Below are 24,784 nucleotides of genomic sequence, written 5' to 3' on the forward strand. Positions count from 1 at the left end.
CCTCTAAAAGGACCCCCTTATTTGACAATGATGCTTTGAGAGGAGGAATAAAATATTAGTGCTAATCCTTCATTAACTGCTCTTGCCCGCTACTCTTAAAGCTCCAGGTTTGGGTTTCAGCTGAGCTTTATTTTCCCTCTGAGATGCAAGCCCTTTTCAGCCTCTCAATGGGTCCATTTTCTTTTACAACGTCTTTCAAATGGTTTCTTCAGACTTCGAGTGGAATGGGTATTACCGGGCTGTCACTGCAGTTCAAGACTCCATCAACCCTGCTGGGAATGTGTTTGAGCTCAGATGATTCAAATTCTTTCTTTGGCAGAAGATTCCACTAGTTTCAGTGGGAATTTTGCCTGTGAGAAGAGAAAGAGAGTGAAATGGGATCCAAATGTTCTTGTAAGAAGGATGTCCTGTGAAGGCATCCAATCTGTAGTAGCATAAATGAATAACATTGAAAATCACAGATTTCCTTCCAGCAGAACCTCTGGAGCGTTGAAAGATCATCAGGACCATTTGGGATGGAATCATCTGAGCAGAAGTCACAAAAGAAGAAAGTTTTCTGGCATTGTTCCAGTAACAGAAACAAGAGATTTCAGTAATTTTTTAAAATGGGGGGAAATAAAAAGCTCATTAAAATTTCAAAGACTGAAAAAAAGGCCTTCTGACTCTGAGAAAGTGATTTTTTTTCACACCCAAATTGATTTTATTCAGAACCATACATTCATTCATGATTGTTCTTCAGAGTCCTCTCATACAGGAGAGTCCAGAGCTTCAAGTACCAAACAGGGGTGAAGTTCCTGTGTTTCATTCCTGACCTGCCACTGCTTCAGGATATGAACCTCAGCTTATCTCCTTGCATGTCAATTTTTCCCCACTATAAATTGGTGGCATTCTTTCTGTTCTTGCTGACTAGACCACACAGTGTTTTCATGTCTCAGATTTAAAACAGATTTTTAGAACTACAAGTTAGTGGCATTAATTACACTAATTATTGACTCAATGGTCAATTATTAATTATCAAAGAACTTGTCAAACCTGTACTCTGAGTATGTTCAGCAATAGGGCAGACAGAAATGTTGCAGCCAAACGCTACAGTGAGATTCCTCAGTGGTACAGACACATGGTTAAGAGCTTTTAGCTTTCTTTCACAGAGGATTACATACAGCCTGAAATATTTGGCCAGTGCGATCTGCCTGGTTTGGTCCCTGCCTCTTAATAGGAATGCAAGAAGTGCATTCAGGAGCACTGCGTAAGTTACCCAGAGTAATTCCTGGGGCTAAAGCTGCATCCCACCAGACATCCCGTGTAAACAGGCCATGTGCAAATCTGTGGGATCATGGCTGAATTCACTTCTTTGGCTGCTGAGCCATTTTTTAAGGAGGCAGTGGATGCACCAACTAAACTGATTTTGCAAGGTGCCAAACGAAGTTAAGCACTGTAGAGTAACGCTGACTGCAATTATATTTCCTGGTGTCATAATGAACTTCCCTCAGAGACAAGATAACAAAAAGATGTCATAGATCTACCTGTCTTCCCCTTTAGCCCACTCCTCCATAATACAGAAAGACCTCTTTTCCACCCTAAAACAGAAGGTGTCCCTGCAGAGCTGCTCCTTGCACAGGACAAAGACACAACTTCAGCTGTTCCTTTTCTACCGTGCTGAACGTCTCACCACAGGAACTGGCTCAAGTAAAAATAGTTGTGGCCCTTGTGGGTATTTTTTCCCCAGTGGTTCTGCCCTTTATGAGAAACCCAAGTATTAGGTCCTCTATGCCTGGCCTTAACACTCTGTTTCCCTGTGTCCAGCCTTATTCAGTGCTCTGGGATCTCCCTTCACTTCTCACACCAAAACCAGATTTTTAAGTCCTCATGAGACTCCCCCTCAGAGACGTCTAAGCCTCAGATATCTGTAAGCCAACTTTCAGTCCTAAAAGGACTTACTAGGTTAAATAATGTAATTGTTTACTAGAAATAAGGGCTAGGAAATGAACTAATCATGATTCCACAAACATTAAAATAGTTTTGTGTGTCTTTGTGAAGAGGTAAGAGCTCACTTTTTTCACTGTTTTCATCTTGCTTGGGAGGCTTCAGTTTTTTCCTTAGTTGTTTTTCCTCCTGCCACTGACCAGCAATGACTTGTTAGAGGAACCTAAAGCTGGAATTAGGAAAGAGTTTTAAGCATATATGTGAGTGATCAGAAAGGAGCTGGGGCCACCAAGGCAGGGTTTCAGGGCTCTGGGCCATGGAGATACCGATCAAGGGCCCTGGGGGAATGTGGTGGCTGAACCATCACAGGACCCAGTGGGACCTGGAGAGCTTTGGTAGCCTCCTCCTGAGCTGCCCAGCAGCCAGGGCACCTGCTGGGCTAGCCCAGAGAGGGCGGCTCGCACACTGGGATTGGTAAAAAAGCTTTGGTCCGCTTGTTAGGACTTCTGGTTTCAGACTGCTATGGACTGTCATTGCAATTATTCTTGTGCCCAGAGGTTTCCACTTGACAGCCTTGGTTTCTTCACCTTTTACAAAAGCTGTGAACATTCTGCCTGTGGTGCCAGAGGTGGAAAACAGGAGCTACTACGAAATACAGGGGTGTGTGGAAACTACTTTGCTGTACAGGTGCCCCTGGTGAGGCGCCGGCAGTGGGGGCTGCAGGGGCCTCTGAGAAGTAGGCCTGCCCTGGGCCTGACATGGCTGGTTCCAGCCAGTTCCAACGGCCTTGCCACAGGGCACGGCCCCTCAGCCAGGCTGGTGGCACCGTGGGAAAAGTGTGTTTAAGAAAGGCCAAAAAATGCTGGACAGGCAGAGAAAGAAAGACAAAAAGCGAGAAACAGCCCTGCAAACACCAAGGCCAGAGAAGAAGGAGGGGGAGGAGGTGCCTCAGGCAGAGCAGGGATTCCCCTATAGCCCAGGGAGAGCCCACAGCAGTGCAGATATCCACACCACAACCCCTGGGGAAGCCCACACTAGAGCAGGTGGATATTTCATGAGGGACTGCAGCCTGTGGACAGCCCGTGCTGGAGCAGGGTAAAAGTGTGAGGAGGAAGGAGTGGCAGAGAGGAGCTGCAATGGACCGACCACAGCTGCAATTCCCTGTCCCCCTGCACCACTCTGAGCGTGGGAGAGGAGTCAGGAATGAAGGTGTCAAGCTTAGCCTGGCAAAGCAATGTTGGTTTATTTTTCATTTTTGTTTCTCACTACCTAAATCTATCTTCATTGGCAATAGATCGAGTCAAGTTTGTTTTGCCTGTGATGGTAAACTGGTAACTGACTTCCCTGTCTTTATCTTTGCCCTCTGTCCTGCTGAGAAGAGGGGTGTGAGTAAGTGGCTGCGGGGGCGTTTGACCCTTTAGCCCAGGTTAACACACCACAGTTAGCATCTATAGATCATACCGAAATAGTTAAAAAGATGTTGTGTGAGAAGTGGAAACTATATATTTATTGAATGCTCATTACTGTATTTGCAGTTAGCATCAGTTCCACTGTTGGGAGCCATGCACAAAGTCAAACAGCAGCTAAGTGCAAAAATGTCCTTCAAGTACCACATTATGTTGACATTTTCTGAGTAGCACTGTGTGCCGTAATGGTTAAGATCTTGGCGTCTACCTCAGGTATTCTTATATTAGCATTCTCAATGGTGGGTTTGTATCAGTGTTAAGAGATTTAGAACAAAAAGATGATCATGGAAGGTGCACAAATGCTACAAAGACTGTTCACAGTTAAAAGTCAATAGGTTGGTAGACAGACAAGCATAACATAGAGAGATGTCTGGATAAAGGAATTCACCCTGTGAAAGGCCACCTGAAGGTGTAATGGATTTTCCACTGCAGTAAACTACTCAGGGTTTCCACTGACTACTGCTCTCAAATTTTTGAGGCTGTTCAACATGCTTAAGAGCTTTACAAACAGCTGTAGGTATTTGTTAAAGCTTTTTGAGATACTTGAGTTTCTACTGCAAAGCAAATGCCAATATTTCAATTTCCCCCCCTCACAATGTACGTAAATTTTGAAAACTTGCTACAGAAATGAAATTGAGAAAGTCTGATTTAGCACTAGGAAATACTTCCTTTGGACAGCATTGAAAAACTGTGCAAGAAAAATATTAGAAAACATTGAAGTGCACTGCTATGAAATGTGGGCTGAAGACCATATAAAATCAGTAGCATGTGCTAATAGATAAAGCAAAACAAAATATGGCAGAAAGATGAAATCCTAATTAAATGGTCTCCTTTATGTGCATTGAACTTTTCCTCAGTATCAACAATGTACTGAAAAAACATTTCCATTTTGCCCAAATTGCGTTTTCTGGCAGAAATGGACTCCATAAAAGGGTTTTGACTAGCTTGAGCGCATGCATGCCAACTGATTCCTTTTGTGTTTTGTGGTTTTCATCCACTGTGGAGTGAACTGCCAGTGAGCCTCATTCATTCATCTGCCCCACCATAAAAATGCACGGCTATTTTAAGCATGTCGTAAAGTGGAACATGTCACTCGGCCAGGCTGCCCGGTCACAGGAGCGGGGCCAGGAATCCCTCTCTGCACCCACCTCATGCCCAGAGCCGCCAGTAGGGACAGCACCTCGGGGATGCAGCAGCTCCTGCATGGCATGCCCAAAGGGAGTATGTACAAAGTGCCTCCTTCTGGAGACATCTGTAACTTCAACTCACCCACAGCAACTGGGATGACTCATATAAACAGGTATTCGCATTTCTGTTTCTTTCCCCTTTACAATATCTTTCTTTCCGAGATGAAAATTGCTATCTCAATGCTGAGCCCTGAGCCAATAAACCCATCACAAAAGGGATCAGCTGCCAGAGTCCAGAAAGGGTTAAGGCAGCAGTTGGAGAGGTTTGGGGTGACGTCGTGCTTCTGGACGACTGAGAAGTCTCTTGAAGGTAGTTCCCCTCTGGTGAGGATGGGAGTGAGCTGAGGTCTGAAATCCGAGATCCCTCGCAGCCTGGAGCTGGTGAGGTCCCAGTAAAAGCTGTTTGCCTGCTTTCCCTTTCCCGAGCAGTCACACCACTGCACTGGCCTGGGCAGCATGGAGCGAGCCCCCTGGACACATGTAGGACTCACTCTCCTCCAGCTCCTGCTCATCTCCTGCTTGCCAAGAGGTACTGTAAGTGAGTGTGTGTGTGTGTTCCCGGCATGGCTGAATTAGTCCCTTTCCTTCAGTGTGGTCAGAGGGGTTTGATCTCATGCACTGTCATGGGAAGTAGAGAGATCTGCAGGGATGTAATAATAGAAAGAAGGGGCTTTGCTTTATTTACCTTTTCTTGCCGGCATGGAGCATGTGTGGGGGGAGGTTTGCCCAGGGATGATTTCCAGGCAAACTTAACAGCCTTAAGGAGAAACAACTGGCTAGATTTATTTGCCAATGGCCATCAAGAAAAGGCTATGCAATCACTTTGCTTACTACTGCTTTATTTTCTTAACACTCAGTGCTAAGGAAATGATGATAAAAAGAGGCATTTAAGTCTCTGAATTGTGAAGCGTAATTTGTTTAGTTTGGCAAGACAGAGACTTTCCTCTCCACCCCAATACCAAAAATTAAGGCAAAGGAGGAAAAAAGTGAAGGAAAAAAGAAAACAAGAGCCACACATTGTTTCCGATCTGAGCTTTAGTTCTTCCAATATTATTCTTTCGAAGGGGAAGCCTTGTTAAAGCAGAATGATCTTTTTTATACTCAAGCCTCACTCCAGTTTCTGCTGAACCAGCATGTATGGTTACTTCTTGATAAGGTTAAGCAAAAAGCATTTACTGTTGAGTATAAATTTGCTGTTGTTATGGTCACGAACGTGGGCTGTTTACACCTGGAGATAGCTGGAGCTACTTGCAGCAGCTAGCTGACAGCATCACAGGCTGCTTTCTGGGAAGTTGCAGCCCTAAGGACTGGGAGGACTGGGAGGTGTGAGGTGCCTTCAGATCACCCACCCTTCAAGCTACTGCAGGCTGTAGCACTTCTGGCAAGGTAAGTGCCTCTTACCAAGGGAGCTGTCAGGTACACGGGCACTCTGATTGTGATGGCTATAAATAATTGGTGTCAAGGATGGTGTTCCAGGGCCCACTTTGCAGGGGCCACAGCAGAGGTTCGGCCTCTGCAGTGCTCTTCCCTGCCAGCCCCTTGGGGCCCAGGGTGCAAGTGACAGGTGGTGACCAGGGATGGCTGCCCACCAGGCTGGCCACCAGCACCTGCAGCTGTCCTGGGAAGCTGACCTCACACTAAAGATTCCCATTGGGACATGAGCACAGAGAGCTTCTCCACACCTCTGTCCCACATGCACAGACTTGTTCTGCAGGGGCCTCTCCCTCAGCCACATGACACCTTGCACACTGGCCAGGTGAGGTGACTCCATGGCACATGCCAGAATGGCACAGAAACAACCCTGCCAGTAGCAGAGCAGGCCTAGGCATGGGCTGTGGCTGTCAAGCAGCTAGGCGGGCAACAAATCTCTCCCGCTCTGGGGTGGCACGTCTCTGTCATGGTAAGAAGCTGGTCCGCAGAGTGAGCTGGCACTGGTCTCCTGGAGGCCCCCTCAGCAGCAATGGCAAGGGAAGGCAGGAGGGCAATGGGACACAAGGGCTGCAGGGCCACGAGCAGGGAGAGAGGATGCTGGTTCCCCTGACACCAGCTCCTCACATACCAGCAGCAGTGCAAGAAAGGCCTGGGGAGCACACAGAGGAGAGCTGTCTCCCTTGCTCCCTCTCCTTCCCTGCCACACATCCCTTTTCCTGCTGCTGGCAGAGTAGCTGGCGCAGGCACTTGCCCAGCACACAGCTGGTAGCATGAAGAGGGGGCCAGGAGCTCCCCTCCGGCAGTGGCGGGAGTGGCACTCAGAGACAGGGGAGCGATTCAAAAGTGCGGTGGCCTTAGCATGTCAGGGCAGGTTGGAAAATAGCATTTTGCCTCCTCCCCACAGATGTATCCAATTTTTATCCGTGTTTATCACACCCAGTTTCACAGGGCCTGCCTCAAGAGTTGGGAGCAGGAGTCGGGGAGGTCTGGGAATTGATTTCTGGAATAAACTTGAAGTGCAACTGACTCATATTTGTTTAAAAATATATGTGTGTTTGTGTGTGTTTCTGCCTATCTAAACCCTTCCCATCGTCTCTTCCCCTCCCCCTCCAGGCGCTGTCTAGAGAAGTGGAGGCCAGATGCAGTCAGATGCATCCAGATGCATTCAATCTTAGCAAACGGGTTACTTCAGTTCACATGTTTAGGTTCCTAGCATGGACAAAGGGAAAGAGACTTGCTTTTTATTTTGGAGAAAAGCTGGGGTTACTCACTCTTGACCCTGGGGCCACCACAAGGGTCTCCCCAGAGTCCCTGCAAGCCTGCCCATGCTGAGAATTTGGCTCTCCATCAGCCCAGAGGGAGTCCTCACCACCCCAGGGCTGTGCTCCCTTGGAGGCATGGCTGTCCTTATCCCTCCTGCAGGACCAGGGACATGGTGCAGAGGCAAATGCGGAGGGATGCCATAGGGCAGGGAGGCAAGCTACCAGCAGGGATAGAGGGCTGGGAGCTTGAGGGCATCTGCAGTCCTTGGTTAGGGCTGAACTACACAACCTGGGAGCAGCTGTAAGGGGTAAAATTTGAGATGTAGGCTCAGGGGTTTTGCTGCTGTCTGTGTGGACTATTTCTATCTGGGCAACATGAACTGCAAGAAAACTGCCAGCATGTTCCAGGTTTCGTACCATTACAGCAAGCAAGCACTCAAAACAGGTCCAGCACCACTCCTCCATCTTTCAAATACAAGCACATTCTCATGTTATGCTGTCACAAATTTCAATACTCCAGCTGCTTCTTCTCCACAGATTCCCAAATATTGTCCCCTATTGCAGAAGTCCTGCTTTGTCCCCCAGACCCCATTAGCAAAGGCTGGCTTCTCTAACCTCATTGATGCTGTCACTAACTTGCAAGTGCTACATCCATTGCCTGTTACGTTCCTTGTCTTGTAGCACAGCAAAACCAATATCTCTTCCTGATCCCACTAGTATAATTTTCCCGACCGGAATAAGCTCCTTGATCCCACAAAGAAAGCAAGGCCTGAAGCATGATGTGGCACCCTCTGAGTTTTAACCTTACCCTGGTTATTTTATCCTGCCCCAGCTCTTCTCGGGTGAAGACGCAAGGCCAAAATGCTGATAAGATCACAAATGCCAGCTCATAATTATAGAGAAGAAACCAAAGGGGGGGAGAGGTTTAGGGTAGGCTTCTTCAGGTTGCTTTAGATGCTAAAAACATGCTGGCTAGTGGCTTAGATGGCCTGTAATTTAAATCCAACTATGACAAAAAGAAACAGTGAAAGGAAGCTGTGTGGTGTTTTGAGGGCAAGGGGAGGATGCGTGCAGAGGAGAGCGAGGTTTAAACTGGAACTGGATCTGAAATGCAGTGGAGGCATGAACACTTGATGCAGCTCTCTGAGGCTGTGACCAAGCCAGCCTGTCCCTAAAGGGAAAGGAGGGAATATAAGGGTTTGGTACAACAAAACGGGGAAAGAAGGAGCAGAGGTTTGACTTGGAACATATGGAGTATAGCTCTATTTTGCATGTTACAGCTTACCACCAGGGAATAAGAGCTGCTGAAATGTAGGAAGAAAGGGAATGGAAGAAAGCACCCTACCCTAGAGCTACCTGTCAGTCCCCTCCACAGCAGCTGGTACAGCAGGCAAGAGGAGGGGCTGCAGAGCGTGGAGGTTTATTGAAAGAGGGAAACGGTGGGAATGACACTACCATTTGAGCATCACAACTCAGGCAACGTTGGCTAAGGGGTAGTGGGATTACTGAGGCTTTAACGTGTAGGAAGACTGAACTGACAGTCCTGTTTTCAGTTAAGGCTGGAACCAGAAAACCCTAGAGCTATTTGCTTTGATGCTGTTTTTGCATTAACCCACCATTATAGCACGCTTAGATGGGCAAAGTCTAGACCACACAAATACGAAGCACAATTTTTATTTGGCTTTCCTTTCAGTTACACCTAGATACTTGATTTTTATTACAAAGAAAAACAAGGCAGTGTGAAGGGAGATACAAGCTTTGAAAGTCACATGGGAAATCTTGTTAAGGACCCAACGGAGACCTCAAAAATATTTTTTTTTTATTAAACTAACAATTCTTCTCTCCTTGGAGCAAAAGTGTTGGCAGTTTATGATTTGTATGTCATAGTCTAGTTAAGAATAGAAGCTTACAAATGTGAAAAAGGCACTACTGTAGGAGCACAACAAAACAACCTACAGCCCAGCAGGAACAATATCAAGACTATTTCTGAATTTATAGCTACTAAACACTATATGACAACAAAAAACCTGGAATAGAGACCCTCCTATTTAAAAACATTAGGCAGACCCCAACTGAATCAAAGGAGAATGTGCATTAGCCTTTTTTTCTATGTGAAACATGATCTCAGTTGTTAAAAAGGTGGAGCTTAAGAGAACAGTGGTCTCATCCAGCAGAACACAGTTGTACTTACACTAGACAGATTTTCAATGCATTTCTTAAACAGAATATACCTTCTGTAGTAGTTTAGCCTGCTTTCAACACAATCCTGCATTTGGGACTTAAAAAGAGACAATTGAGTTAATGCACATTTATTAAGTGGACAGATTCAGCTTAGTAGAGTTCCCCCTGTGTTCACCCACTGGCTTTGATTTTTTTAGTAAAAATTCATTCTTTCCCCACCCCCACCCCACTCCTACTGCTGTGTGAAAGCATACACTAATGGCCAGGAAAGGATGCTAACTGACTCTGTAGAAGAAGCAGTCTAATTATTCAGCAAAGGTCTGTGAGCTATAAAGTAAGCACACTAAGTAAAACTAAACCAGGGATCATTTTAGTTCCTCTTTTGATTAGCCCAGCTGCTAAAAAGAGTAAGTACATAATTTCTAAAGTGAAGCAAGTGTTTTTAGAGACAGCATTATCCTTGCCATACTCTTAACACATTAGGAAAACAGGCATCGTTTGCATAATAGGTTATCTGAGGCAAAAAGAAGTTAAGAATAGAGACCTGCACTTGCTTTCATTATTAATGGTTTGGGGAAAACATCATTTTCCAAGAGCTCCAGTAAAAGTTTCATAAAGGGATCATCTCTCTTCCCTTCCAAGGTCTATTCCTCTTGGCCTTGCTGAAATCAAATTCAGGCAACATGTTTCTTATTTCCAGCTGATGTATTCTAGATCATCAAATCTCAACACAGAGCTCTCTGTTGTTAACATCCACAAACATGATACCTATGGGGTGGGACCCAGCTTGCAGATCTGTGCAATGATAGCACAGCTGAGTAAGAAAGGAGCAGGATAAAACAGTAACAGAAATGGGACAGATCTAAAGAAAATGTTAGTTGTTACTAGGTTTCACCTGTGATGGAGCTATTTTTTTCTTTAAATGAGAAAGCTTCACGTAAGAATTATTATATAGCCAAACATTCCTTAATAAAAGCCTGAAGAAATTGCTCCTTTAAACTCAAATGCTTGTTTCTTCTGCAGAAGGCAGGAATTGTTTTGGAGTATCACGCTGAATAATTAAAATGCAATCAAATAAAATGGGGCATATTCTTATCTGTGGAACATGAACTGTTTGAACAATGACTTTGAAATAGTCATCCTCTATGGACTCTAATTTTAGAGACGTATCTGTTCCTATCTGCTCTTATTTACAATGCACTGTTAATTTGTATGACATTTTTCAAAATAATTTGAAATAATACCTCTTTGAGTCTAACTAGTGTTTTACCAATGTGCTGATGGATAAATTGATGCATGGAAAGAGAACTCATCTTTTCAGGATAACAGAATGGACTTGTAGGATGGGAAGTTCCATCAGTTTTGACCAAGATATGGATGTCCTTATAAAGCACTTCCATCTTTCAGGAGTTCTGATAAATACATATATCTAGTAGGTCCTAAGATGCTCTCTCTTTTGTAGGACTGTAGAGCACATTTAGGTTGTAAACTTTTCTTCCCCCCCCCCCCCCCCCCCCCCCCCCCAAGAGATAGATGGAGATGGCAAACTCATTTTCTGCTGGATCTGCCCTCTGATCCCTCCACATAGCAACTAACATCAGCCCAAAGATAGTGTGTGGGAATGGGAAGTCAGGGACAAAAGGGAGGAAAGTGTCCCATCTCAGCAGCAGCATGGGCTTATATCAGCTTAAAGTGACTGCAGCCTGAAAAAAGTCATTCTTCCAAAGAAGTGGAAGCCACAGGATTTAATTGGTGTAATTTTTTTTGCTTCAATTCACCTTAGTTCTTAGCTATATAATTTTCCTATTCTCAGACCTTTGGAACAGAAATCCCCTTTCTATCTAGCAAGGTATCTACGACTGAAAAATTCACCATGGCAAAAAAGACGCGTGCTGAAGCTGAAGTTTTACTATGATGAGCTGCCTGACCCAGTGCTGAGGCAGCAATGTGCTTGTGAATCTGTTCCCAAATCACCAAAGCTTTAAGCCTGACCTAGTAAGATAAACCAGAATTGAAGTTGGTTTACTGGAATATTCCTAGGTGCAAACTGCAGTTGGTTAGAAGCCCACTAACTTGTGGATCACACTTTTTTTCCACACCCTCAAACCCTTGCTCAGAGGTTCCCCATAAATAACCTCGCTGAAGATGAAAGCTAATAACTCACTACATTCTCCACCACGGTTTTACATTTCATCCATACCCCCATCCCAAAGGAGTCTCTCTTCCTCTTTACTTATTTCTTTTTTCTTTATATGGCTGAAGAACCTCTTGCTATTATTTTAATTTCCTTTGCAAGGTCAAATTCAGCTTGGCTTTTGGCAGTTCTTCCTTTGTCCCAGAGCTCTAAGACATAGCTTGCTTTGATGATCAGACTTTTTTCCATCCCTGATAGGTCTCTGCTTTTCCCTTGAATGAGAGATTTGACTGGGCTCATTGTATATCCCACAGGATTCATCAGTATCCTTTCCAGCAGACCTTGTATTGAATAGAACTAGTGCTTTAAGATGGTGTTATCCTTACAGCTATTTTTTATTACTTGGGCATCCTCTTTGAACTCACCGGCATAAGAATAAGTAGCATATCCAACCTTCAGGGTGAATACTAATGGAGCCTTCACTTATCTTCCGAGCAGACTTCTGGCTTTTCAGAATAGTGCAGTAAAAACTACCCTTTTGGAAGGTTGCATTTCCACTCAATTTCAAACAATATTTCTGTCAAACCTCCATCACAACCCTTCCCAAGTACTAATAAAAGAATTTCTTATGTTTTTTTTTATCACCTCATTTTCCAAAGTCCTGCAGTTTGGAACAGGATAGTATTCGAGGTTTAGCGAGGACAGAGGTGGCTGAGTTATATGTGTGCCCAGGCCATGAGTGTGATAGGAAAACCAGACACACTTGTGCCAGGGAGATGATGACTACATCGCTAACTGTTCAAGCTCCTCTGCTGCACATCAGGCTTCCCAAATGCATCTTGCCCAAGGAAATCAGCATGCTTTGGAAAGCTGAAGCAAAAGTAAGAAGCAAAAATGGGAATTCTGGGCCTGAAAATGGGAGAGATGTGGGTAAGCCTGGCACATCAAATCAGAGCTGGATTTGCTGCAACTTCATAAAGGAACTGAATGACAGTAGAAGCTTGATAGTCCAACAGGTTAGAACTATTTACCCTTCAAGCCACTGCAGCACCAGGAGAAACCTACTTCCACTCTTTCCCTTCGCTGGCTCCTGTGGGTTCATGGCAGGAGGCAGACAGAGGCATACAGAGGCAGACAGGCAAGCACCACTTTTAAAAAGGCAAACACTGAGCCAAACCAAAATCAAGAGTGAAGGCTGAAGTTTTGCCTTTGCAGTCTTGACAATCTGTGGAGAAACTGAGGTCCTGTTACTGACCTGTTACTGGAAGTCAGTAAGCATTAAACTACTCAGCAAATTGGCTGTATGTTTCATTTGTTGCCAGCTCTTCTGTAGGTGCTCTTCATCTGCTTTTCAGCAGCTCAGCTCCCAGTGCTGGCTCAGAGCAGGATCAGGCAGCCCACCCCTCCACATGGTCCTGCTGCATCTTCTGCTTGCTGTGGCTCATCACACACATACAGGGTTTCAAGGAGGAAGCTCAGGACCCAGCTGTTAGTGGGGAAGTCTCCAGAGTGAGGAGCCTTTTGCTCCTCCAAAGCCCTGGCTCAACACTGGAGAGCAGGGGAGATGGCAGCATCACTGTGATGAACTCCTGTTGCTGTTACCAAGGCCTCAGACTGACAGGGAGGACATTGGGAACATCCCCCTCTACCGCTGTCTTACAAAATTGACCACTGACAGCCTTTAAGTTCTGAAATATGCTATATGGACTAGCCAGTCTTGCTAGGTGCAGATGTCAATACAAGGCTCCATTTCAAATCTGGAAACACATGAGGATTACCAGCCACCTTGTGTATGCCTCAGGGCTCATCTCCCACCTCACTTGTCCCCCAGGCTGGACTCCAAGCATCAGGCAAAATATTGTGTTGTGCTCTGCCAGGCTCCCGAGCCAAGCAGGTCTTCCCTCTGGCACCTTCCCCAGAGGTTCACGTGCTGTCCCAACACAGCCATTTCTTGCTTGTTTTCCACAGCCTTGAGCTGCTTCCCTATGTGCTGTTTATGTTTGGATTTAATGGGTTTTTCTTCCATCATTAAAATCCCATAAATTAATCCACTGTTTACTTGCCTGTCCAGAGAGTTGTTTGTTCTTTTCAGCTAAATATTTTGCATGGGTTGTCAAGCAGCTTCTTCCTGCTTCTCCCAAAATCAGGTCAAGCCACTTTCTGGACTGTGTTTGATGCTGGGAGATGCAGCCACTGCCTGCAAGCCAGAATGCCTGCTTTGGAAGATTATCAAAGGCAGGCCCACAAAGCACCCCACAATTATCTCTGCCACCACTGGCCAAGGCCTGGCTTCCAGTATTTTACTCAGTTAATAAATCTCCCCCTGCTCTTCTCTGCCTCATTTTCTTCTGTTTTGGGGTAACAATGGCCTTGTGTGGGTGTGGGGAGCTGCCGGTGGTTACCATTCCCCAAACACACAAGAGGGAGTGGGGTTATGCCTCTTCCTCCCTGGAGCCCAGGCTGAGCTCAGCAACACAACCAACCCAACATTCATTACACACACTAGCGGGTCTGTGCAGCTCCCTTTGAAATATATGAGGGAAAGGTTTCCTTTGCCTTTTGTTCAGTAGCCTGGAGATACTTATGCAAAACAAAACAGATCCTACTGTTATTAAAAAGGTGCATAAAGTCTTCACACAAAATTATTTGAAGAATAGCTTCTACAAAACTTCAGAATAATGGATTTCATTATTTCTGTGAAGAAAATCCTAGAAATGATCACTTATAAAAAATCTCAGATCCATAAATGTCCTTGTCAAGGCTATATATGTTGCCCAAACTGCAGTACCTGAGAAGCTGAAAAGGAATTAAATTATCAGTAAATCAAGAGTCTATTCTCGTTGTCCCAGCTGAGACAAGGGCAAGAAGTGAGCAAATAGTTTTTTCTAGGTGGCAGCAAATTTATTTTTACAATTCTTTAAGGGTCAAGATCTGCTGCTTCCATCTTAACACTAAATACTACTTTAAACTCTATTTATGCTACAAATACACCCATTTGGTTCACCAAGAGTAAGTGTGGCATCTGCTTTTTTGCCCTGTTGTGTACACAAGCTCTACATAAAAAAAATAAATATGCATATGCACACACATACACTCTCTACACACATACAAACACGTGTAATATTTTCTGGAAGCACACAGTAATTTAGGTTGAAAGGGGCTTTTGGAGGTCATCTGATCTCTCAGGGAAGTGCTAAATCAGAAGTTACGTTGTGTTGCTTGCAGCCTTATCTTGGCCAGGTTTTGAATTCCTGCAAGGATGGAGACATGACAGCCAGCTGAACATCAGCCAGCAGTGTGCCCAGGTGGCCAAGAAGGCCAACAGCATCCTGGCTTGTATCCGAAACAGCGTGGCCAGCAGGACTAGGGAAGTGGTTGTCCCCCTGTACTCGGCACTGGTGGGGCTGCACCTCAAATACCGTGTTCAGGTTTGGGCCCCTCACTGCAAGAGGGACATTGAGGTGCTGGAGCGTGTCCAGAGAAGGGCAATGGAGCTGGTGAAGGGTCTGGAGCACAAGTCTTGTGAGGAGTGGCTGAGGGAACTGGGGTTGTTCAGCCGAGAGGAGTCTCAGGGGGGACCTTACCAGTTACCTGAAAGGAGGCTGTAGGCAAGTGGGGGCAGGTCTCTTCTCCCAGATAACAAGGGACAGGACAAGAGGAAATAGCCTCCAGTTGCAGCAGAGGAGCTTTACACTGGGTGTTAGGAAATATTTCTTCACCGAAACCGTGGTCAGGCATTGGAACAGGCTGCCCAGGGAGGTGGTGGAATCACCATCCCTGGAGGTGTTTAAAGAACACATAGATGTGGTGCTTAGGGACATGGTTTAGGGATGTACTTGACAGTCCTGGGTTAATGGTTGGATTAGATGGTCTTAAAGGTCTTTTCCAACCTAAATGATTCTATGATTCTATGCCATAGTCACCCCAGTGCAACTTTGCCTGTGAACATCTGGATCACTTTACAGATAGCAGTTTCTCTTGGGCGTTTTACAGCTGCAACCCAAATATAGCCATTTTATTAATAAGCTTTAGTAATAAGCTTTAGTATCTTGAGAGAAATTAGGTTTGTAGTTTGAGCTGGGAAACAGGAGAATCTGAAGGAAGCTTTGCAAAAGCTCCTGAGTGTTAGGTAGTTATTTATTTCTTAGACTTTGGGGAGTCCTTCTTAAACAAGAAGTGGGACTGACCCCCATACACCACAGATACAGCTATTTTCAGTCATGTATGGTGAGATGTATCAAAGTGAGTGCCAGTTCTAATAAGATAATTAGACACATGCAATCAATTTGCTCTGGAATCAGAATCAGATACAGTTCACAGATAAATGGCTTCATTAAAAGAGAATAATAGCCATAGGTTAAGAAGACCCAGCTTGCCCAGGTTGATTGACTGCTGTTCTGGGAATTAGAAGGCATAAGTTTAATTCCTGTCTCTGCTATTGTTTTTCTCTGGGACCTTGAGCAAAGTCACTTTACCTCCCTTGTGCTTCATTTTTCCATCTGGAAAAAGGACTTTGTAAAGCATGTTGAGTTCTACAGGCAAAAGGCTTTATAACTGCTAAACACTAAGGTTATTTTGATACAAGAATTTGTAATTGGAATAAAAAATTACTGAACCTTATTGAATGACAAAAGCAGATTTCTTTTTCTTTTTGGAATTATTAAGGGGGTGGGGAGGGAGAGTAGAAAGGTTTCAGCACAAAACAAACAGCAGCCTGGTTTCCAAACTGAGTGGTGGTAGACTCTCCCCAGTTGGTACATCAGGCACAAGGGAAATACTCAGTTCTGAGGAGCACAAAGGGCTGAATTTCATTTCCCAGCCAAAGGAAAAAAAAAAAGAAGAAACAGTTTGGTGGTCCCTTTTTAATAGAGCCAGTAAATATCATCAGGGGAAACGATAATCTTCCAGGAACCAGGCTTCATGAGGCCATGGAGAATCAACCGAGACAGAGCAGCAAGGTTCAGTGGCAGGGAGCTCCAGCAGACATGGTAATTAGGTTATGAGGCACAATGAAACAACAAACAGCACTGTGAGAAGACAGGTACAGGCATGAACAGGGGTGCTGCATCTTAGAGATGTATGGCTTGTTGCAATGACAAGGCAGCCCTGTTACTGAGTTGAAAACAAAAGGAAAAAGGATGGTACCTAACCACAATGAAAAAAGAAAAAAGGGGATGAGAGAGGGAAGAAGAAAGAGAGTCTCATGATTCCTTCAAGTTTCATCTTTCTAGTCTACTCTCTCTCTCTTTACCATCAAACTCCATGAAAGCAGTCATCAGGTCTGTCAGCTGGTTAGAAGACACACTGACAGCACAGTGCACTCAATTAGATTTCAATTTGTAGAATTAAGATGGCACACTGGTGGAGCAAGATGAGATCTGCAATTACTGTGGCAGTCCAGAGTCACAGTCTGAGGTCTAAAAGGGCACTTCCAACACAGCTTAAATATCATCATATGAGGTTATGCTAAATATTATTAATAATGTTTACATATTAGAAATCCCATACAAAATGAACCTTTAAAAATAATGAAAAATCTTGTTTCCTTTGGCAGTGAAGCCAAGTGTAACACCGTGTGCTTCTGAGTGAAAGGAGGGAGTGAAACTGGCTAAAATCCAGCCTCAAAATTGGCCTTTCCTGGTGGACACCCTAGTCTTCAAGAGTAGCAAATTCACAAGTGGAAATACCACAAAAACATGCTACTATAGTTTAAATAATCTATACTATAAGGTCGTAAATCAGTCCTGCAATCTGAAGAAGTCTTTCTCATGTCACGTCATCCTCTGTATTTTTTTTAAAACTGGTTTTCTTACCACAGAAGTGGGAAGGCCTCGCAGAGAGAAAGACTGAAGCAAACATATTTCTTCCCTCTGGTCTGTTTGCCTCCTCTGGCTGGCACTGCAAAACTGTCCATGTGTTCCTTAGACACCCAAACCGAGCTGATGTTTCAGCCGCATGTTACCACATAGTTTGGGATTTACTGGGCCAAAGAACTTTGGCCAGCCTCATGCCATACATGATCTGACAAATGGCTGAATAAGAGATCCTGTCAGTCCTTGGCAGATAACAGATTATTTCCATGTGTGTCCTTCTCTGTTCCCTGCTTGCAGAGTACACAGTGATCAATGAAAACTGCCCAGGCGCCGAGTGGAATATCATGTGTCGGGAGTGCTGTGAATACGACCAGATCGAGTGCGTCTGCCCGGGACGGAAAGAAAAAGTGGGCTACACCATTCCCTGCTGCAGGAACGAGGAGAATGAGTGTGACTCCTGCTTAATCCACCCCGGTATGTTTAGGGTCACACTGCGTTTACACCAGATCTTTGTCCAAGGCTTTAGCATGTCATGGTAGCTGCTGGGCAGGGCAGTGGAAAGGGCAGGTACATCTCACTGGGGCATGGAATTGCCCTGCATCTCATCTGGAACCCCCTCTGCCCCTCTGCTGACAGCAGCAAGACACTTGGCAAGGTGCCTCCACAGCAAGTAGCATTGCTGCCAGAAAAAAACCTACAGCACTGTTGTAGTTAGGGTGTCTTGGGCAGTCTTGGGAGCTACCAAAGGATGATGTCGCAGCTGGCTTCACAACAGGAGTGTTTTGTAGGTGCTCTGGGATGATTTACGTCCCCAAAGCAAGAAATGAGAGACAAATTGGTAATTCAGTTAGCAAGGAGGAAAGGACAAAGTGAAAGGTGAGAGCAGGAAGAGACAGGACCAGGTTAGAAGACATCACAATCCCTTGGGCTGGGCCTGAGCAGCACCAGCATCCACATTCAGACTCCTGAGAGAGGCATTTACAGTTGGAGCAATGAGATTTAGAGGTTTGGGCAAATCAGACAGGGGGTTTGGTTCCAAATCTCAGAGTCTGAGCTGCCTAGGGCTTGGAGTGGAGGTTGGGTACGGTTCACAGCGCGGAAGCTGCCAACACTGCACCAGTCACTAATGTAATTGACATTTTTTGTGGAAAATAGAGAGACACTGTTCCTCTCCCCGCAGGAGAATGCACCTTGACCTTCCTCTAATGCAGTGGCTCTTCTTTCAGGCTGTACCATTTTTGAGAACTGCAAGTCCTGCCGCAATGGCTCCTGGGGAGGAACACTTGACGACTTCTACATCAAGGGGACGTACTGTGCAGAGTGCAGAGCTGGCTGGTATGGAGGGGACTGCATGAGTAAGTGTCCTACATGGCAGGGTGGCATGTCAGGGGCAGGGAGTGGTGGGATGGAGCCAAAGCCATGCTGTGCCTTTCCAGCTATTCCTGCGCATGACTCTGGCAAAGGGCACAGGCAAGAGAGGGGAAACACAATCAGGCAATAAGCAGATCTACAGTGGCGAAAACTTCTCTCTCAGTGCTCATTTGCTAGGGACTGGCCTGGGCCACAAGTCACAGGAGGTTACAACCCTACTAAACTTGTGGTTTGTTTTGGTTTATTTTAAAACTTTAACTACTGTGACTCTGGAAATCTTCTGTTCTCTGCATTTCTTGGACATACTTCAGCATAACTTGTTCCCCAGAGGCCTTCAGCAAAGCATAAACATTTACAAGGGCAACCACTATATCAAGGAGCTTCTCCTTTGTCCTCCTTCAACCCCTGGGCTGCAGAACCAGCCCTGAGGAAGCCCCAGTGCTCCTTCCATCCTTTGCACAGCTCCAAAACGCTCCAAGGCAGCTCTGGAAAAGTATTTGCAACTGCTAACAGCGCTGTGATGGACCAAGAGCGTTTCAGGCTCTGATAGCGATATCTGAAGGTTTTGTTCCTGACTGTGTATAAAAGCTCCTGCTTGTTGAACTTTGCTAAGCTGTTGGTCCCAATGCTATCTTGCAATAAGGAAATCCATAAACTAATTGGATACAGTTTAAGACTAGTGTTTCCTTTACCAGTTTCTCACTGGTGAAGAATTTCAATTTCAATTTTTCTTGACTGTCTCTCTGTTTACGTTTCACTTCTTTTCCTACTCTGTTCTGCCCATTATTCTAGACACCTTAGTCTTGTCTCCTCTTATTTATTGATTTTAAAGCAACCACTGAACCTGCTTTCCCAACACATCCCATGACCGTTCTGGAGGTGAAAGCAAACAAAATCAAACCATTGCTTCAAAGAGCAGAACATGGGAAACTGACATGCCTCAGTAACACAGCTAACTCAACCTTGGTGCTTCAGAGGTTGATAAACTGAGTCCCTTGCAATTTATGGTGTGGTTTCTGATAGCACTTTTGCTCTGGGTCGATGCTAGAGCTCCCCTGGTACTTTTTATAAGAGCAGAGCTGAGAAAGAATCATTAGTTCATCTAATCCTTCCTCCCTCTGCCTAGGTAGATTGGTTGCCTACAGTATATTTTGGCCTGCTCCACCTACTTGTGTTTTAAAGCAAATACAGCCTCATACTGCAGCCTATTTGGACACTTTTGCAATACAGAAATTTTGCAGAGCTTTGTCTTACAGTGTTTTTCCCTACTAGTTGTTCTTTTGAGGGAAGCAGTGTGACACAGAGGATACAGTCTCTACTATACGGTTCTGCAGCACCTCAGAGGCGGGGTAGGATAGCCAGACAGCACTATTGCCTCTTCCACTCTTAAAGAGGAGCACAGGGGGCAGCTGTGATACCAGCACAGTCCTGAGCTCCCCTGCTTTGGCTCTCACAACTATCTCACTTTCAGCCTTGACGGTAGGCTCAAGCACATGGAGGCTGCATGTCCGGCAAGCAGCCTAAAACCATGCCAGGTTCACAGGCTATGTGGCTTTGTGTCTGGAGGGCAGCCAGTAAGTAGCCTTCGAATAGCAGCATGCACTGACTGCTGGAGCAGTGGATGTGCTGTGTTAACGATGTATTTTGGAGAGCTAAGGAGGTACCCGCACAGGATCACATCTGGAACTTTGCAGTCTGCCCTGGCGCCTCGCCAGCAGCAGAGTGCCGGTAAATCCTGGGAATCCAAGGGAGAGCAACCACAGTAACCGGGGGATGTGATCCACCTACTCCATCGTATATTGCGGGTGCCAGTGCCCTCTGCCAGCACACACGGACAGCCCACGGGACCTGCCCTGGCCACGCCAGTCGTGCACACAAGCTGCACGCAAAGCTTCACCCCACACCAGGACGGCAGCCACGGGTGCAGCACTGCCGCAGTGGCCAGAGAGGTGGGCTCCTGCTGGCAGAGCCGCCCTTGCCAGGGATCCCCAGCTGAAGCTTCTTCCCCTGATGTCACCTCCTCCGCCCAGCGCGGCCCGCGCCTGCCTTGCCCCCGAGCCGACGACCTCCCCCCCCCCCCCCCTTTAGGGCGGTTGCCCAGAGCACGCACCAGTGCGGCGGGACCGCCGGAGGGGCGGGTAGCCCCCGGGCACCCGGCGGGGCTCCGGGCGGACTCTCCGCCGCCGCCCTGGGAGCGCCGGGCTTTGTCTCCCTCTCGCGGGGCGCCGCAGGCGCTGCCACGGAGCGCCGGCCCCGGGGCCGGCCAAAACGGCGAGCGGCTCGGACGGGCTCCGCCGTCACCGGGCAAGCGTCGCAGCGGCAAGAAAGCAACCCTCCAGCTCCATCCCTTCGCCACCGGACCGCCCTAAGAAGCCGTGCCGGGCCCGTCCCGCCCCGGCGCCCCCCGCCCCCGCAGCGCAGCCCCCGCCGCTCCGCCCCCCGCCGCGCCGGGTCCCCCCCCCCGCCTCAGGCGGCAGCGCCGCCGCGTGGGCGCTAGGTGGCGCGCGGGGTCCCGGCGCTGGGCCTGCCCGCCGCGGGAGGGGGGCCGCACGGGTGGGCGCGGGGCAGGGCGAGCCGGGACCGCGGGGGAGCCTGCGGCGGCAGTGCAGTCTGCGGGCACGATAAGCGCCGATTTAATACCGCACCGGGGGGGGGGGGGGGAGCGGGGGGCGGGGGCAGCGGTGGGGCGGTGCCCGGTTCCCCCAAGGGGAGCTGCAAGGCCTGCCCGCGGGGTCCTCGGGGTGCCCACGCGGCTCCGTGGGCTGGTGCCGGCAGCCGGGGGGCTGCCCGCAGCCGCGGGGGCAGGGTGAGCCCCTGGGAGCCACGCCTGGCAAATGCCGGCAATAGTGGTGATGTGCCGGGGGGGACCGTGGCAAGGAAGAAGTCGGTTGGCCTGGCCGGTGGGGCCATGGGGTTTGTACTGTCTGGTGGCAGAGCTGAACCCGTGGACGTGGCTGAAAAACAGCCAGAGGACACCAGATCATTTGGTAAAAAGAGAAATGGTGTAGGGTAGTCCAAAGGAATGTTACTAGGAAAAGCCACACTGAAGAGAACTACTTGGATACTGGGACATGACCCAATGGGACTGTTTATTGGATTGGAACTGTCGTGCCCAAAAAGGTGTATCAGAATCTAAAACCAGGAAAAAAAAAATGACCCCGCAGGACCCTTTCATCTGTACCCTGTACTCTTTAACAGCCTTTGTCAGCCTCCGATTGCCACGTCACTTAAGAACACATGCTCCATCAAAAGCAGGTGAGAAAGTCGTGTTATCTGACAGCTGTCCTCAGCCTCGCTGTCCAAATGTGGTCTCGTGGTCAACAACAGTACTTGTAGTTTTAAAGATTTTGTGAACATTAGTGTTTCAGCTAATACTGGTGACCAGCAAGCATCAGGTAGCAACAAGGCACGACAAGTGACAGCTGCCTTCCTGTATCAGCCTGTTCCTGAATACCAGTAAGGTTTCTACTCTCATTCTCCTCTGTTCAGTCCTCTTGACCTTTGAAGGAGCCGCATGTCGATGCTGTAACACTCAAACAGCAGATACTGAGTTCTTACCAGAGGTCTCCTCAGGACCTCTCCCTCCATCAACCCACGGGTCTCCGTGGGCTACAACTCAGAGGTCTCCTGAATTGTTTTCTTTTCTGTTAGTAACAAGCTTTAGAGGAAATCTTACTGAGGCCCTGAAAGCTGCCTTTTTTTGAGGAATAGGAACGGAACAAGGATGTTGATGCTCCGCCAAAGTGGATTATTTTTTTGTAAATGAGGCAGAATTTGCCAGCATTTGTGTTTAAGATGTAAATTATTTTTGAGAGCTTTCCAGGTCTCCCGCAGATTCAGAATGGGAAGAGAAAAGACTTCTTTTGATCAACAGATGATTGAACTGTTGATCTGAGGAGTCAGCCTAACTTCTGCTGGAAGGGCTGGAGATACAAGAGCACAGATCTGATGTGATCGCAAAGGTGCTCCATGTGGAGAAGGGCGGTAACAAATCTGAGAACATTCTTTTGGAGGCAGTCACTGAATGGCTCCTCTTTAGCCTCTGGACCACCTGCTTTGCTGGACAAACCTACTTCCTTGGCACCAATGTTCAGAGAGTTCAGGCTGTACCACTGCAAACAGAAAAGTGCGTTTAGTATGCCATGCATACAAGTATCTCTTTGCACCAGTTCTTTGGCTTTCCTTTGTTAAAGGCATTGGAAACTCAAAAGCCCTTCGGGACGAAAGAGAAACTTTCTTTGAGGTGGTCCAAGCCCCCTGTCAAACCATTTGAAGATTTCTAGCAGCTTTGTCTCAGGTTGTTTTTGAGGCAGTAGCCAACAGCAGCACAAGGTCCTGTTTCTTGCTGTGGGAAGGAGCATTATCATGTGTATCACAGCAGATCCTGCTGTACTCACTGAATCCTAATGTGGTTGCTGGGCACAGTCATTAATCCTTGCCTTTTACAGAGGGAACTAAGCAAGCCACAGAGGAGGATGAAACACTTTTGAGGAACTCTTCTGAGTAGCATTTCTGTTTCCTTGGGTTCTGCTTAATTAAGGGTAACCAAGGGTAAATGAAAAGCGTATTTCATTTGAGCAATACTTTCTTAAGAAGAAAGAGGAGTAATTGACCTGCAGTTTTCACATTTCCCCATAGATCAGATGCAGCAGGACTGATTTCCAGACACTAAGATCAATGGGAACTGCAGATGCTTGGTACTTCACCAAATCAGGTCACTGTCACCCTCTTTTCCCAAAGGAAGGAAGGGCCCAGAGGCAAGTGTTAAACCCCACCATTTCAGTAGGATACAATCATCCTGTGTTACTGGTTAAAAGTTTAGGATTCCTCTTTGGAAAAAGATGGAAGGAGCAGGGCTTTCTGTTAGACTAAAGAGGTAAAAAGAAGTGAGAGTTGCTGCAGAGGTCTTTTGGGTCACCTGTCTTTTTACTTACCCTCGTTATCTGTGGTATACAGCCTGTCAGAGTCCCCTGGTTCAGTGATGCTGTTAGACTCAATTGCAATTTCTGGTTTACAGATACAGCCTCATCCCCCAGCAAAGCAACAGAAGGCTTACCAGGGAATGTAGCCATGTGCAAGACTCCACGTAGCCAGGAAAACAGAAACTGAGAAATTAGCTCTGTTTGGTGCATGATTTAGCTGCACATTTTGCTATCACTTGCGTTTACAGACCACAGAAGGCTCTACAAAAATCACTAAAAGACTTTCCTTCTTCCGCAGAGGAAAATACCATTAGCTGTATTTTATAGCTGGGGGAAAGGAAGAGGTTACTTAAAGTGAGAGAATTCTCTGGACTAAAAATGTTCAGCATTCATGATGAGGAATTAAGACAACTACCCCTGGACAGCTGCCTAGGGACAGCTGCAGGATAGCCATGAGAAGATGTTGCTTCCTCAGTGTGTGACCTTGTCTGTTGTTTGTTCAGGTCATTGTCCTCCAGTGTTTTTCTCAGACTGGGCACAAATGACGGGAGTACTTCATCTTATTCTGTTGATTGGATAGTTGTTGATATGAAGTACATTTCATAGTATGGTGAAAAGTTGAGAGTGACATAGGCAGAGGGGGACAGGAGGAGAGGAAAGATAAGAATGAACCTGAGAGAAGGGTGAGGGATGTATATTATATGTGTGTTACATTGAGCCATTGGCGGAGGAGCTGTGATGGTTATGTCTCCAATGTCATGGTGGCATTAACATATAAAGATGATGTGATGAATCCTGAGGACAAACAGATGTCTGCTGTAGCAGTACATCAGCTGTTTTTCCTCCAAAAGCCTGCTTGTGAAGGACTTGAAACTATGATGTTGGGTGCAACAGCTCCTCCTCTCATTGTTTCTCTGCCTTGAGCTAATTCAAGTGTTCATCATACCTCTGGCACTTGCCAACCAGCTTCCTCAGTTTCAGTGATTGCACAGGTCAACATGAGATCTATCAAAACTGTTCTGAGATGTAATGTCAGCCAGGTGGGTGGGTGGGCTAATCAAGAGTGGGACAAAAGCTGTAAGAAATGGTTTTGT

General features: G+C 46.6%; 1 protein-coding gene across 2 annotated transcripts in view; it reads left to right on the forward strand.

Annotated features, from left to right (window-relative positions):
- Window positions 1-4,906: 4,906 nt before the first annotated feature.
- PAMR1 (peptidase domain containing associated with muscle regeneration 1) overlaps window positions 4,907-24,784 on the forward strand; it is a 59,462-nt gene continuing 39,584 nt past the window's right edge. For both annotated transcript variants that reach the window (XM_037395587.1, XM_037395589.1), the window contains exons 1-3: window positions 4,907-5,105; window positions 17,695-17,871; window positions 18,624-18,752. In XM_037395587.1, the coding sequence (XP_037251484.1) occupies window positions 5,033-5,105; window positions 17,695-17,871; window positions 18,624-18,752 (379 nt within the window). In that variant the 5' untranslated portion in view covers window positions 4,907-5,032. The remainder of the gene's footprint in view (window positions 5,106-17,694; window positions 17,872-18,623; window positions 18,753-24,784) is intronic.

The sequence above is a fragment of the Falco rusticolus genome, chromosome 7 (genome assembly GCF_015220075.1).
Source record: "Falco rusticolus isolate bFalRus1 chromosome 7, bFalRus1.pri, whole genome shotgun sequence".
Lineage (NCBI taxonomy): Eukaryota > Metazoa > Chordata > Aves > Falconiformes > Falconidae > Falco > Falco rusticolus.